Here is a 15,994-nt window from a genome sequence, read left to right on the forward strand (position 1 = left end):
TTAATAGTTTTTGCAGAATGGTGCCAATGTGGCACTCCAAGCAAGTAAAATTGCATCTAGAGAGAGTATATCGACAATGAAATAGCATTGGATCCCTTTCAGCATTTAAATGTGCTCTAATGGTATTTAAAACAAATCTGGTGGTTTTTTCTATTAGTCCTGCCTATATTACACACAAGTAGTCAAGAGCACCCAACACCATTATGATTAAATAACTTTTTTAATAAAATCACTTTTCTCTTAAGAGAATCTGCATTGTATTAGAATTAAGATATGAAATTTACTTGACTTTTGAACAGAAAATTATTTTACAGTGAATTGGTTGTCTTGCTTTTTCTAGATTGTCAGCAGGCATCAGTTTATTCAGTATCTTTACAGCAAGAGAGCTTATTTAGCTTAGTTGTTTTGTTCCTATATTTTGCATTCCATGCCTATTTAAAAATAGGAGAAAATATGACTCTGAAATACTTCACTCTTCAATGTAATTTGTTAACAGTATTTCAAAACATTAGTAGAAGAAACCTGCATTTTGTGGTCATTAGAGATCCCTAAAATAGTCAGATTTGCTAATGTAGTAAGACTGTCAATACCTCTAGGCGTAGGTAGCTTATCCTGATGTATACATGGAAACAGGGAACTGAGATTTACAGAGACTGGGGACATAATTGCTAAACTGTAAGCTGACCCTTGATGCTTCTGTTATTTTAGGCACCAGAGCTTGTCATCAAATAGTACAAAGAACAGCAGAACAGTGTTAAAACTTGAGGCTAAAATTATATGTCAGTATCCTAATTTTGGACTATTCTTAAGTACAGTATTTCTCAACTGTAGGGGCACCTGCCAAATGCACTTACTATTAATTGCTTATTAAAAAATCATTAATTCCTAAATTAAAGATGCTGATGAACCTGTGTCTTGGTGAGTAGTGTATTTCTGTGTTCCACATCTACTTAATTTTTAGGAATCCTTTTGGTCTCTAGTAAATCTTGTAAAACAACAGCCAGAAATGGTTTGATTTCTTCCTTTTGCCAGTATTTGTGCTCTGTTACTTACAACCTTTTTTCCCCCTGAAAAATCAAGATTTTGAGAGAGGTTCTGGAGATGTTTCCTAGACAATCCTAAGTCTAATTAAAAGTTTTCATTTTGAGAATTGCAGGTGTTTCCCCCTCCCCTTAAAAGTGTGTGCAGTGATGCTATGTGGTCTGTTACATGTGTGTGCATACAGAGAGCTCTTGCTCTGCCTTCTGTGTTGCGTGCTATTAGATTATTCTTTGTTTTGAAACAGGAGATCCTGAGAAGGAACTTAATCCCAAGAAGAAGATTTGGGAGCAAATCCAACCTGATCTTCATACCAATGACCAATGTGTTGCTACATACAAAGGAGTTCCATTTGAAGTGAAAGGGAAAGGAGTCTGCAGGGCAGAGACCATGGCAAACAGCGGAATTAAATAAATAAATTGTTATTAGAAGCTTTTTCAGATGTTGAAATGGAAAGTAATGCAAGCACAATAAAAAAATGAGTATATTACCCCTCTGAAATGCATGGCTAATACCCTTTTTGTTTGACACCTCTTCCAGAAGTACAGAATGTGTTGTGCCTCCAACGTTTTCACAATTCACTCATTCACCATGCTTATTATCCTTGAGGTTAAATGTTGTCAGTTTGCCACTCAGTGCTCAAGACTTAATTGCCAAGGCTTTTGCATGATAGAGCAACAGGAAGGCAAGCATATTTTTTGACAGCTAAAAGGTTAAAGGATCTGTGGAGCAAGAACATCTAAACAAGGGAAAAATTCTCCCATGTTCCTTCTCTGCTAGCTGCTCTTCAAGAGGTGTAGGACTAGCAGTTGGTCAGTGAAGACCACAATTATCATTCTTCTAGTAACCTTTTAGTAGCTTTTCTCCTCTTCTTCCAAGCAGTTCTCATGTATATTGTAAGCCTCTGCAGCTTTGTTCTTGGCTGTGCTGTCTCAATAGTCTGCAGACTACAGTAATGGGAAGATTAAACTGTGGCCTGTGCTCTAACATATACAAATGGACATACTTTCATGTCCCACAGTTAATCTGTTACAATGTCAATAAGATTAAAGCTGTCACTTTGCTGAAATACTTCTACATCTAGTCCACCTAGGTATTTCCTTCCAAGTGAATAGGAAATAGATTGCCAGAGCTAGTCAAATACTAACAAAAAAAACCATTTCCAATGCCCAAACAGGTATAAAAAGTTTGGGGTTTTTTTTGGTATTAATGTGTTTTTATGCAATGATATTGTATACAAAAGTTGTTTTGGTTTTAACAGATACAGGTTCTTCAGTTTTTACAATTAGAGTTATTCCATAATAATGTAGTACAAGTAGTCATGGTTGTTATGGTAATAGCCTCAGATTACTTATTTTAATTCCTGCCTTTTAATAACCTGAAAATAACTTTTTTTAGATAAATTTACAATAAACCTTTTAAGTAACTATTTAGAGATACTTCAGATATTTGACATATATTATTTAATTAACTAGTTACTTTCTAACCACTGAAACAGTAAGTGCTTTTTTAACCACTGAAATGAAAAAAATTTAGCCTTTTTTTTTTTGCAGGCTTTGAATGTCATCCAATAAACAGAGAAAACAAAATGACAATAACAAAAAAACCCAAAAGGAACAGGCACAAAACATGAGATGAGCAGATTTCTTTTTTTGAATCAGTTTTGTATGTGCCTATAAGCTGTTAAATTTTTATGTATCTGGAAATAAGCAATAGCAATTAGTTCTTTTAAATGTGCCAAATAGTGTTAAGCACATGGGAGCTATTTTATCTGCCTTGGAAACTACATATCCAGTAATGCATTATTAAACAAAATTCTTGAAGTTCAAAAACTCAATTCTAACTAATTTTGAATCAAGGTAAGGACATACATTTACAGTAGATAAATCTTAGTTTTTAATACTGGAAAGCTCTTTTCAAACTTCGGAATTCAGAGAAACAACTGAAAGCTTGAAGAATTGAGCAAAGAGCCTCCTTTACAGTCTGAACTCAAGCCTTTTTTACTTTTTTTTTTCTTCCAGATGTGTGTTTTCTATGAACTGCAATATACAATCTGGTGTAGCATAAAATCTCATTTGTGACTACATACGTGTTAGGAGTGTGATTTAGAGCACTAGCTTGTTCTGATTTTGTGGTTGAAGCTAGGATTCTGGATGCAGCCGTGTGAGGTACTCTATGAAAGGCAAGTAGTTTGGCAATCTAAAGAGATATATCTAACTGTGTGTTCAAAGGTATTTGGTATGGATTTTTTCCAGTCAATGGCTTCTACTCTTTTATTTCTATTAAATGTTACTTACCATAGAAAACGGACAAATGAGCACCTGAAAACTAATTTTATTCCTTGCTGTGTTTAAGTAAAAGCACATGATAATTATGTCTTATAAAATTCAAGAGCTTTCTTAAGACAATAGCTCTTTCCTCTAATTATGCTCTTCTGGTTGTCTAGGAAAATATATTTGTGCTGTACTGATCACAAAAGTGACAACAGAATACCTGAGGCAGTGTGCAAGTACGTTTCCTCACTGAATTCAGTCTCTTCTGCCTTGTCTGCATGAGTAAGTAGAGCTGCAGTGAAATCCTTCCATGTGGGATCCAGAAGTTGCTGTAATGAAAAACAAATCTTAAATAGTTATCTTTTCTTGTTAGTTTTCCCCACTCCCACCTCATACACTTATGTATTAACAGACCAGTTATATGTTCTTTTCCTGGCAGTAAACCGGTTCATGCTATCTGAGTTGCTGAAATTTCTGGGGTTTTTCACTTTCCCAAGAAAGTGGCAACCACTTTCAGTGGAAATATGTGGTTGTGCAGTACTAGCGGTTCTTGGTTCTCTTATTATGGATGTTAATATAATTTTTCCATTTTAAAAATGTCGGTGTAAATAAGGAAAAATGGTTGTTTAGCTGTGTCACACGTTAGTTTACATCAGTAGTTTCCACATACCTGTATTTCTACACTTTTTACAGGTTTTTGAAAAGATTTTTTTTTAAATCACCAAATCACCGTGTGTTGAAAAAATGAATGATGAATTTCTGTGTAATACCAACTGCATTTCCAGCTGTATCCCATAAAACTGAACTATTCTCAGCAATTCAGGAAAAAACACAAATCAAATGCATCAACCTAAGTGATGGTCTGGAGAGCTTATCTTTAACTGCTGTGATTCATCAGATGGAGGGAAATGGAGAAAACAGGCTGGATTTTTGCCAATAAAAAGAGTACAGAAATTGTTAATAAGAATAAGAGATCGAGCTTTCATTTACAGATGTAAATGAAATCATTACCAAAGTAGGCTTCTTGTCACACACAAGAGTTAGCATGATTGCACTGAAGTTGTAAAGTCCACTTTGCAATGACCTTGACTCTTTAACCTAAATATCGAGGTGTATAAAACCGGATTAAAGTATATCTTTTTACTTCCGAGATAAGCAGGAGTTGGAAAAACCTGCTTAATTAATCTAAAAGGTTAATCTGTTTTAGACGTGAAGGGTGAAAAAGAATTAAATCTCTAATAATTTTTGGCATAAGTTACCTAAGGAAGTGTTGGGTTATCCATTTTTAGAGAGGACTCAAAGTTGATGCTAACGTTAGTTCTGAAATCAGTTATCTGCTACTCTTTGTTCATTAAGCTATGTTATTGAAATAAAAAAAGTCCAGAGAGATTTAAATGCTAGTAGTCCTCTACTGGTAAGCCATCTTCATTGATATGCTGTCTGTGATTTGCAGAGGATCATTGGGAAAAGTCCTGGTTGCTAAAGGTGTTCTTTGTGCTAATGTCTTCTTGGAATGACACAGTGAAGTACAACCATTACTGTTCATATTCCTGGCACCCAGGCAGCTGTCCTGCCCTGTTTGTTTGTGGCTGATGAAATCACAGCATCTGGTCTTTTAAGGGGAAAATAACTAAAAAGCCAACCAGTATATAAGCTGAGAGCCAGTTGTAATCACGAAACAGAAGTAAATGTTGCTTTCTTCTTATTTTTAAGCATACTTTATTTCCTGTAGGTGTTTTAAAAGATCAGTTTAAAGAGAAAAGGCATGGTGGCATCTCTTATACTTTTAATGTCCACATGGACTTAGTCCTAAACAGTCTCAAACTAGAATCATGATGATTTTTCATTGGCTTAGAGTAAAAATAGTTTGAATAAATAGTCTTTTCTCTTAAATACTGTGAAGTATAAAGAGATAGAGAGTGGTATAAGGGAAAAGGGTAACACTGAAAACAAATATATGTAAACTGTACTTTTTCCCCCAGGAGCTTCAAAATATTTGCTTCAAGTCAGTTTGGCTAAAAAAACTTTAGCATGAGTAAACTTACAGTAACTTTCTAGTTATTGTCTCTTGAACAGATACAGCAGTAGTGACGTGCAGATGAGAGATGAGCATCCTCTTCCCAGATCAGTCAGATTTTCTGTGTGATTTTGAACCCATCACCCTCTGCTTTGTTCTTATACAGAGCACAGGAGAGTGTGGTAACCTGACTTTAGTTTGCTTTAAATAGCATTTCTCTTCAACAAGCTGTATCTGTCATGATACAGTGTTAACCGTTACACCTGCGAGAAAAAGCTTACTTGATAGGTACATTTAGTTTCTAAATTTCTTTGTGTCGAGCCCATGTACAAAAGAGAGCAGTGCGTACCTCTCTTCTCAGGTTTAGTCTGGAAAGTGTTCAATTTTTCATCTGTATTTCTGTATTTCACTTTTGCATGGCTATGGTCACCTGAAGACAAGAGTTGCCATTAGGGCTGAGACTTCTATTTATTTATTTGTTACCTGGATGAACTGAATTGTGTGATCACTTTCATCCAGACACAGAAGCAAATCAGCCCTCAGGACCAAGAGAGATAGATACAGGGCTTCCTCCCTGAAGTGGGGCAGCAAGGCTGATGTCACTGGTGTCTGTCACCTGCCCTTTGCTCAGACTGCTGTGAGGGTAGCTTGGAGTGTCAAGTGCTCAGATGTGGAGAACTCTTATAGCCATTTCATAATATAATCCCCAAAATGCAGCAGCTGTGTCCAAGGCTGCAGCATGTAGTCACAGAGCTTTGGGAGCAATGACTCTCAAAAGTCTGAGCTGCCCAGCAGGCTGTTCCCAGTAGCACTTTTGCCAGTCTTGAGTTCTTCCAAAGACAACAAAGTTGGTGGTCATCTCATTGCTCTCTGTCATTGTCTATGCTTTAGTGACAGGTTTCTGGACAAAGTGAAGAACAAATAACATGAACAGTTTCAGGTAACTTTAAAAATCCAGCAAAAATTTACAAATTTGATGTCTTTTGAGTGTCCTTCCCTGCCTAAAACGTTTTAAGAGGAGGTGTGGTGTAGACACATTCAGTACAGCACATACACCTCTGATCCGAGGACAGATCTTTGCTGTCCTTCCCAGTCTGCTGCTTAGAAATAACAAGACCCCATGGAAGGTGTCACAGCTACAAGAGCAACGTAACAGGCTGTGCTCCTACACTGGCACAACTGAGGAGCTGGGAAAGAATCAGGTGTGAGAAGAGTTATAGAAACAAGTAAAGCAGATAAAACTAAGGACAGGCAACACAGAAGGGAGGAGTTGGGAAACAACAGTGCAAGACAATATTGACATGCAAGGAGGGTAGGTTATGAAAAGGAGGAAAACTAAGGAAGAAGAGAATGGTGGAAAATATGTGCTGCTGTTAAGTGACCATGTTCCAGGGAAACAAATGGATAGGGAGAAGTAGCTCTTAAAGGAACACTTCTTCACAGCAGAGAACAGATGAGCAGCAGCTGATGAAAGATGTGTTCTGAGCTCTCTCATTTTCTTTGTGCTTTTCTATAGTCCAGTATTTTAAGGGGGTTTGGTGCATGTTAATTGTCCAACAGGAATACTGGCTGATTAAATAAAATCAGAGGTGTTTCAGATGGAAAACTGTATTGCCAGGTAAGTAGTTGATTTTAATTTATCAGTGACACCTAAACTTCAGGAAGATTTTTTTTTTTCTTTTTTTAAGAAAGATACTATGTTGGTACTCAGAGAGATCATAGACAATTGTAGAATGGGATTTCCTGTGATTACTGGGTTTAGATTCTTGCACGTGTAGTTCAAGCTTTCTCCCTCATATTAAATCCATGCCCAAATCAATCTTGAAATAACTTCAGTACAAGGCCAGATATGCAAGAGCTATCAACATGCTGATTTTGTTACAGGCAACGTTAAATGCTCTAATGCTGTACATGATGATGTTCCAAACTGAATTCACAGTGAGGTTTTTGTGGATTTTTCAATGATTAATTGCCTTTTAAAAAAAAAAGAAAAGAATACCTTTTTAAAAAGACACCTTTTGAAATGGTTGTCATCAGTTATCCATTGTCTAGATGTGCATTGTATTCTTTCTCTGTAGCATAGTAATATGACATAGTAGGCACACATTTGTGCATTCCTCTTAGATCATGATCAAGGATTTGTTTTGGTTTTTTCCTGTAAGTAGTCTATGCATAAAGACTTAGATTAATTTCATATTATGTCACTTATTTTCCCTTAAATTCCACTCTCATTCAGAATTTATTCATAAATCACATGTAGTGTAAAAATACATTCGTATGTGAACTTTGGAACTAACAGCAGCAACGTACCACACTGACACTGTTATGTACACGTTAATCTGTTACTGATAGATCCTCATTCAATTTGATATGTTTGGTCAGTAATTGGCACTGCTGAATTTTTGCAGCTTAGTTCAGGTACAGTTTTTGCAATCACTTTAGTGATTGCATGAAGCTGGTATTTTTGAAAGTGACTTGAGTTCTACCAGCAGTTAAGTGTGAGAGTGATAATGGAGGTACTGGGATTACTTTGGTGCGTGTTCTTGAACGCGTGTTCATATATGCATGTGAAGAGCATATGCATTTTCTCTTATTACTGCAATGAATTAATAATTGCAATATTTTTAAAGCACAGTATATACCATATACAGATGTAAAGCAGTTTGCCCGACAAAGATGGATTTAGGTGATGAAAAAATGGATTAAAATGTAGAAATTATTTGTGAATCAGGAGGCAAACTGAAGGCTTGCACCACTGAGTCATGTGCATTAGCTGTTGGCTTGATAGCTTGATACATTTCTCTTGCAAGCGTAATTCTTTGCCATGTTATAGTAGTATTAAAACCAGGGATAAAGAGATTGTCCAGAAAAGACCTGTCACTTTTTAGACAGTTGCCCACAAGTGGGAAAGTAACTGATTTGAACTCTTATGCCTTAGTGGAAAATAAATATAAATTTGTGCTTTAATGACTAGTTTTTAGTAGTGGAATGAAAGAGTGGAGTGAGCCCTTCTTGTCTGTTCACAAGGAAAGGTTTAGATAAGCCACATCTGACTGTAAATCCCCGGTGGGTGGACACACATGTTTACTCCAAGGGTATTAAGATATGAGTCATTACAGTGAGAACAAGAATCTGGTATGTAGGCTGTCTATTGGGAGGAAAACAAGGTGCTTTCCAGAGCACAATCCTGCTGGGGACGTTGTCATCCAAAACATAGCTCTCTGAGGGAGCCTGTAAGTACTGTTTTACCACACTACCAAGGCTGTTCCCGTGTGCCACAGCAGTGGAGTTGAGATTTCAGTGCCTCTAGAAGTCCGTCTCCTGCTGTGATGCCAGAAGTGCAGCCAGTGCTTTGGCAGAAGGTAGGAGCTAATGGTGCATTCACAGCTTCCTCACTTAAGTTCATATTATTCACCACGAATGAGTTCATAGTTTGTGTTACTTGGCTGTAGGTGGCCGTGTAATAATTTCATTGCACTCTCTTTTTAAGAGCACATAGACAAATTACTTGCTTTCAGACAGCTCCCTGCTCTCAAGCCTGCCTATTGTGGTGAGAGGTGAGACATTAAATCTTTTCTTGTATGTGTAGCTGAGGCACTGTGGAAAGCCTAGCGGCTCAGTGCCATGCACAACCTTTGTGTCTCAAGGCATATTTATATATAAAGTGTTAGCAAGGTCCCTTCATTTGCTACTGGGTACAGACTCAAATAAGAGCGGATTGGGATGACACTTGCAAAGCAAAAGGGTAGGTCAGTCTCATAAAACTATGAGTATCATGAAGATAAAATCCACGTTCTTCCTTTAAGTTGCCTAGAAGTATTGACTTTGGTTGAATTGTCACAGTCTAGCTTTGTACTTTTCATCAGATTGTTCCTATGCACAGTAATCCCTCTCATGACATCTGAGGCAGTATATGTCCTAGCAGTCACATCCCCCTGAGCCATCAGCCTGCCAAGGAGGTTAAGCAAGCTGTGCATGGACAAGGATTTAGACTACCAAGAAAACTAGAATCCCAGAAGCAGAGGAGTGTCGTATGCAAAATACAGCTTGCCCAGGTGGGTGCAGAGCAGAGCTTTATGCTGGCAAGATGGCTGTAAAATTAAGAGCAATGTAAATGAGGCACTGTTTAAATGATATCTAAAAGTTGGCTAACCAAACTTCCCTGCTAAAAAACTCATTGTTTTCCAGTGTTGTTATGAATGTAATACAGCCTGAGTTGGGACACATCTGGAAGGTCTTACAACAGTATGGGCAGAGGATTTTAAGAAGTTGTCTTCCTGGGAGGATAAGATGGAAAAAATCAAACTGATTTATCTGACACTTGCTAAGACTCCTCAAAGTACATGGAGAGAGTCCTCCCCAAGGTGGCAGTATCAGCCTGCTCCACAGGTGCTGTACAACAGCTGGTGTTCCCTTGCTCTGGAGTCCTCTGCTGAAATAAAATATCAGGTCAGAAATGGGTGAAAGCATTAGAAAATCAGAATAATTACAGGAGTCTTCCAGCGTCTCCTGAAATAAGACATGTATAAAGCATTTGTCTCTCCACTGTCATAAGAAATGTTTTTTACATTATATATAAAAATGCAGTCAGCATAGAACCTTAATGAATTTGAACAGCAGTAATGGAAAGGTAGAAGTTAAACTGAAAGTGTTATTATACTGTCCCTTATATGATTCTTTTTCTAATCAACACCTTTGTTTTCACTAGCTTTTAAGTTGACTTGGGGCTTTGTTTGAGATCTTAAAATCTACTGTCAGAGTGTGAATTTGCAAAGAACAAGTACAGAGTACAACAATTTTGCCTTGGATGCTTTTTAGCACAGCTCACTGCCAGTGGGTAAGCTTTTTTTCCTCTTGTTTTTATATAACTCTGTTTTTGAAATGGCAAAGAGAAAACCAAAACTGAGCCTATGCCAGACTGGCAGGCAGAAAGGCTTCCTGTAACTGGTCAAGGAAGCCTTGTACACTGCTCCCATAGAAATACCAAGCAAGTCTAGTGAGAAACTGTCAATCTAAGGAAGTAAGGCCCCTAATCTAACTGAAAATAAGCAGCATTTGGGTATCCAGCTTCTTTAGTTGTCTTTGAAAAACTAAGGCTAAAATCATTTGCAAGTAAGCATTGGGCTTGTGTGTATCTACGGAGTTAAGTAGAGCTGAGCATCTTAGTCACATTACTGTGTTGGCTGCTGTTCTGTTTCAGTCCCCGTGATCACCTGTTTGGTTTGCATGCATCCAAAACAAGCTCTCTATGATGCTTACTCGGGTATACCAAGCAGGCTAGATCTTGTAAACTAATAGCATAGTTTCTCTTTAGACACATGGCATCCCTTACCATGTGTCATCTTTCAGTTCCCACGCCTTCCCATCCCTTACATCTTCTTTCCTGATGCGGGCTCTCATTTTAGCCCAAGATGATGCCATAATAAGTAATTTAAGATGTGCTTTGATGAATTTCTCTTACTTAGAGAAAACCCAGTGAAGCCATTTTATGGATTGCCACACACAGAGGTGGGTTCTTAGCCTTCCCAACAACATGAGAAATCCAGGAAGGTAGGCAGTCCACGTAGTTAGTTTGTTCTCAGTTCTGTTAGATGTGTAATTTCTAAGAAGCACCAGGCATAGCACTGCTGTGAGACAGGACAGATGGAGTGGTGCTCTAGTCCTTTGGACTGCATTCACAATAAAATCTTCTGTGCTAGTACTAAAGGAATACACACATAAAATATGCTAGTGTTTCCTTAAAAACACAATTATTTTTTCCTTTGTTTAATCCAATCCTTAGGTTTTTTGAACAAAAGTAAGCAATTATCAGCAATCTACAGTATCGCGTTTCTCTTTGCAGTATAGGTGGCTGTGTAGGTTATGGCATTGCCAAGGGGAAAGGAGGTGGGATATAGCTGCAGACTAATGCTGCCAATTGCACCGGCTTTCGGACGATGTCTGTACCGTTGTGGAACCAGCCTCTGGTTCCCACTGTACTTACTGCAGAGTATGGGTTCAGGGCAAATATTGCTGGCAGAGACAGATCGAAGACCTGCCTTATGTTTAAAAGGTGATTGAGCAGAACTGCCAGCACAGTAAGAACATCAGCCAGACTTCTTTTTTTCTTCTCTCTATTCTCCCACTGAATTACCAAGATGCACAAGATATCCTTTTCCTTCATCCTCTGCAAGTAATAGACAACTTCGAATTAGAAACCAGTATCTTTGACATGCTGATCTAGTAAGTCTCTGCTGTGTAAGTATTGCGTTTCTTGGCAGGAATGATACTCTTCCAAGTGCTCTGCTTCTCAGTGCACTGAGAACAGACCACTGTAACAAGTCACAGGAACAAAGCCTCTTCTAGTTTCCTGTTAGTATGGTTTGATGTGACATGGCTTTTCAAAATGCTGGGGGGATGCATGGAAAAATAGGGCATGTCACGCTTGCTGTAGCAGGCTGCCAGTTTCTTAATTGTCTTACTAATCCCCACTTTCTCCAATTTAACTAATGATTTTCCCCATGCCACTGTATCAGGGTTTTTTATAGTATGCAAGGAATTCTTTTAATTCACCGTATTGTGCTGTACTGTCTCTTGAGTAGATTACTTAAAGTAAACATTTAAACTGTTTAATTTTCACCCATGTTGCCAGGATATGTTTTCTTTAGTATAAAGGTTGGACAAAAGTCACTAATGCACAGGTTTCGCCATAGAACTATGCTGCAAGGCTGATGTGTTTTGTGTCTGTTTACTGCTTCATGTGAAATATGCAAAATATCCAAAGAAATAAAGATATTGCAAGTAAGACTATATACATCTGTAAATAATATTTTTTTTTTAAAAGTGGAAAAATGAGACATAAACTGTTGATTTCAAAGGCATATGGAAGTACAGACTTAAGAAAGAATACTTTTTCACTTACACATACTTAGCTAGATGAACTCGGTGGCTGTCCCCATATATCTTCTGTTGTGACAACATGAGTCGGGGTGCCATACTCATTCACCTTCTTGTGATTAGCCTCAGAATTCATCCATGTGTGTAAAAACATTTTGCCCCTCGGGCAAAAGTCCTGTGAATGGTGAATGTATCTAGAAGCTCAGTAAATCCAGATCTGGCTGCTATTTGTGTTTCCTCATTCTGAGAAGCTGCGCAATTTCTCAGTTTTCCTATCTAAATAGTACGGGGAGTATTCACCTCTTTTGGAGATGTGTAGTGGGATTGATTTAGCTGAAGGGAACAGATTTCTGTAGGGCAATAATGGCATTGATTGCATTAAAAAAAAAGGTATTTTTATCATATGTAAAATGCTCCATAGGGATGCAAATGACTTAAGTTACACTTTCAAAAAATATTCCTATGATGCCTGAAAAGGGTATAATGGTTGTAATAGTAATAACCACAGAAGCTACACTGATACACTGGTCACACTGCTACTGTTATGCACTCTAATCCTTAAGAGATGTTTCATCAAGTGTCAGAAATACAGAACGTATGAAGTTTCAACTCAAGGATATGTGAAAATGACAACTTTCTACTCAATAACATGGATATCCATGTGTATTCAGGACATATTTAGTACTCAGTTCCTTCATTTTCTTATTTTCCAGGTTTTGCAGGGTGTTTGTTTCTATGGATTCAACACATGTTGAGGACTTCTCTTAAAATACCCAATAGCTAACAACTCTATTTTTTATATTTAATTCTGATTATGAAACCTTCCTGTCGTCTCTTCATATAACTACACTTTAGAGGCAATACTCTCAATTGCGAAAAGCATTTCTTAAAAACACAAGTTTAAGAAACTGCAATACTAATTAGAAATACTATACTTTCTTGGGTTTGATAGTCATGATAGCTTGTGGACTTCAAGCCTGAACAGATGCTTTTTATATTTTAAAACGTTCCAAACAAGCTGAATCTGAGGACATGCTCCAATATATTTCATGATGGCAAGCTGTTGAATATGTAATGTCAGAATAATGCTGTAAAAGTTGTCTCACAAGCCAGCATGGCTGGTTTTGGCAATGTGATTGTTTAGAAAAGTGGAATTGCTGTAGATGGTTTATTAAAGTTCTGAATAGTGTGTATAAGGAAAGGGTGCAAAGTATATGGTTACAAAGATGATATGTGGTTTGGGACTGTGAGCCCCAGACTCGGTAATTAACCCCAATGCTTGTAACTTTCCAATATCAACTGTCACCAAATACTGTGAAGTTGGAGATTTTTGAATCTCTGTCCTTTCTGCATGAGGGGACAAAAGGGGCAAAAATCCCCACCTGGAAAGGAAAGGTTTTAAAAAATCTGAATACTTCCTCTCTTCAATGCTGTATGTAATGTAGCATTTGTAATGTGCTGCATTCAGGAATGTGGTACCTCTATAAACTGGAATGTATCTAGGATCTTTCAGGGCTTAAAGCATGGTAGACTGTTATTTTATTTAGTGGCTGGAAATCTGCTGGTTATTGATGCAAAAATACAGAGCTGCACACCACTTGCTCTCCTGAAATTAAAGTTTTGTAGGTACAGACAGGAGAAAAAATAAGTGCCTGTACAAACACTGCAGACCTGAAGCCTGGTTCCAGTGAGCACTGACATAACAGAGAGCAATACAAGTCATACTTGAGCTTTGGATATAAGAGGGCCGAGAAGTTGCAGGTTGATTGGATTTTTCTCTGGGTTCCTTGACAGTTATGTCACTGCTTGGCAGACTTCATCTGCACATGTTGGAAGCCTTCTGTGTATCTTCAGGTAAAACGGCCCCAGGTCTGACACCCTACACAGCACACAGGAAGTGTGGACCCAGTTCCTTTTGATGTCATACACCTTACCACATTAAGTCACCCAGATTTAAAGGCTGGAAATTTAAAGGTATTAATGATACACAAAGAAACAAATAGGAACCAGAAGAAAGTTTTCAAAAGTCAGTTTACATTGGTGTGGTTTGGTTGTTGGGTTTTTTTGTTTGTTTTTTCTTGATGTCTACAAACCAGTTTGCCACCACAAATTCAATGAGTACACTTGGCTCCTTCAGGTCCTCGAAGTCTTGATGAGGATACCTCCTCCCTCCACCTGCCTTCCCATCTAGGCTTTGCTCGTTTCCTTCTCCATGTGACTGCCTTTCCAGCCATTTGGAAGAGCTGGGTACAAATTTGATCCATTTATTTCCTTAGTTGATGACAACCTCTGTCCCAAAGACAGGTTTTGGGTGGATATTTTTCCCCCACTCCTCTATCAGACATCTGGCATCCTGGAAAAAGTTGTTTCTTGCCAGTGCTTCCAGGTATGATACAAGCCTGGGCGGCTCACTGTACAGAGTGGGATAATGGGGCAGTTGGGAAGCCTGATGAGTATGTGGCCACTATCAAGTTCATGGACTCCGATAAAAGTGTTGTTTTCCCTTCACATAGTCAGCTATGGTTTTTATCCAAATAATTAAGTCTCTGATGTATTTTACAATACAGTGCACTAAACCATGAGACGAGTTTAAAATGTGGTATCATGCTGTGAATAACTTCTGTGGGAGAGATGAGAGTATTCCATCTGTAGCACAATGCAAATCAGCACTGCTAGTGGAAATTCAGCTATAAATTTTTGTCATGCAATGTTCAATAGGCCTTTTCTCAGAACAGGGCTGTACAGGAGACAGCTACATAGCAGGGACCAAATGGTGACTCCCAGTAAGTTAACAAATTTTTTTCTATCTCCCAGTAAAGTGAACCAGCAGGAGTAATTCAGGGCTTCAAGTAAAGTTAAGTTTTAAATTGGAAAAAATAAACTTACATAGTGAGTTTATGTTTTTATGTTAGCTTCCCTGTAGCTCAAACAGTACTTGCACATTGTCATCAGCTAAGATTTTACAAAACCCTTTTTCAGTCAGCACAAAATCGCTGATGGGCTACGAAGAACAAACAAATACTAATTTTTTCAGTCTACACCCACAGCTCTTTCTTTAGAAATGGTATTTGTCTCAAATGAGAGAATGGATTTTTTTTGGGGGGGGTTGTTGTTTTTTTAATTAAAAAAAAAAAAACTTAATGTGGGAACAAAAAATTTCAGCTGTCAGCATTTCTGTAACCTCACAAGACCCAATTTTCATGTCTTAATTTATAAGACGTATTCTTGGTGCAAAAGGAAAACATGTTTTTGTTTTTCCTGTTTCAGATTTGAATAACTGGATGATTATATATAAATTTACTACATTTGTGCAGAACATGTGTTGTTTTTAACATCTGTCAAAGAGCTGCATTTAAAGTTCCTTTCTGTGATCATCTTTTGGGTGTCACTTTCTGGTAAGTTCGGGACTTTAAACTGGTTTTGAGAATTCTTATTGTAGCAGAAGGATAAACTCATTTTGATTCAAGAAAGTACTCCTTCTTTAGCATGTATACAATTAGGATTCAGTGGCTAAATTGCTGGTTTCCTTAGAAAAGACAAAGTAGTGACAAAATTCAACAGTTGGTTAAGTTTTGGTGCGTCCTGAGGGGGTTCTGAAGGCCGTATGAGATGCATGTTAAATAGGTTGCAACAGAGAGACAGCCTTGAACAGGTGGTAGAGCAGAAATCCTCCTTTTAATTAGGAGAAGGCTATGTATTAAATTGGTACATCTTTGGTACCATCACTTAAGCTGTTTGGATATAAAATAGGTTGTCTTCTGGTAGGATGTGAGAGAGTTCACTGGAGACT

At 37.8% G+C, this 15,994-nt stretch overlaps 2 protein-coding genes across 4 annotated transcripts in view; one reads left to right on the forward strand and one right to left on the reverse strand.

Annotated features, from left to right (window-relative positions):
• Window positions 1-1,539, forward strand: part of AIMP1 (aminoacyl tRNA synthetase complex interacting multifunctional protein 1) — a 39,279-nt gene extending 37,740 nt beyond the window's left edge. For all 3 annotated transcript variants that reach the window (XM_037380681.1, XM_037380673.1, XM_037380689.1), the window contains exon 7: window positions 1,286-1,539. In XM_037380681.1, the coding sequence (XP_037236578.1) occupies window positions 1,286-1,452 (167 nt within the window). In that variant the 3' untranslated portion in view covers window positions 1,453-1,539. The remainder of the gene's footprint in view (window positions 1-1,285) is intronic.
• Window positions 1,540-3,349: 1,810 nt separating this feature from the next.
• On the reverse strand, window positions 3,350-13,524 carry GIMD1 (GIMAP family P-loop NTPase domain containing 1). Its single transcript, XM_037380705.1, is given in 7 exon segments — window positions 3,350-3,460; window positions 3,462-3,640; window positions 5,812-5,931; window positions 5,933-6,008; window positions 6,010-6,104; window positions 6,106-6,150; window positions 6,152-13,524. Coding segments are annotated over 7 exon segments (657 nt in total). The 5' UTR covers window positions 6,206-13,524; the 3' UTR covers window positions 3,350-3,372.
• Window positions 13,525-15,994: the final 2,470 nt, after the last annotated feature.

This window comes from Falco rusticolus, chromosome 1 (assembly GCF_015220075.1).
Source record: "Falco rusticolus isolate bFalRus1 chromosome 1, bFalRus1.pri, whole genome shotgun sequence".
Lineage (NCBI taxonomy): Eukaryota > Metazoa > Chordata > Aves > Falconiformes > Falconidae > Falco > Falco rusticolus.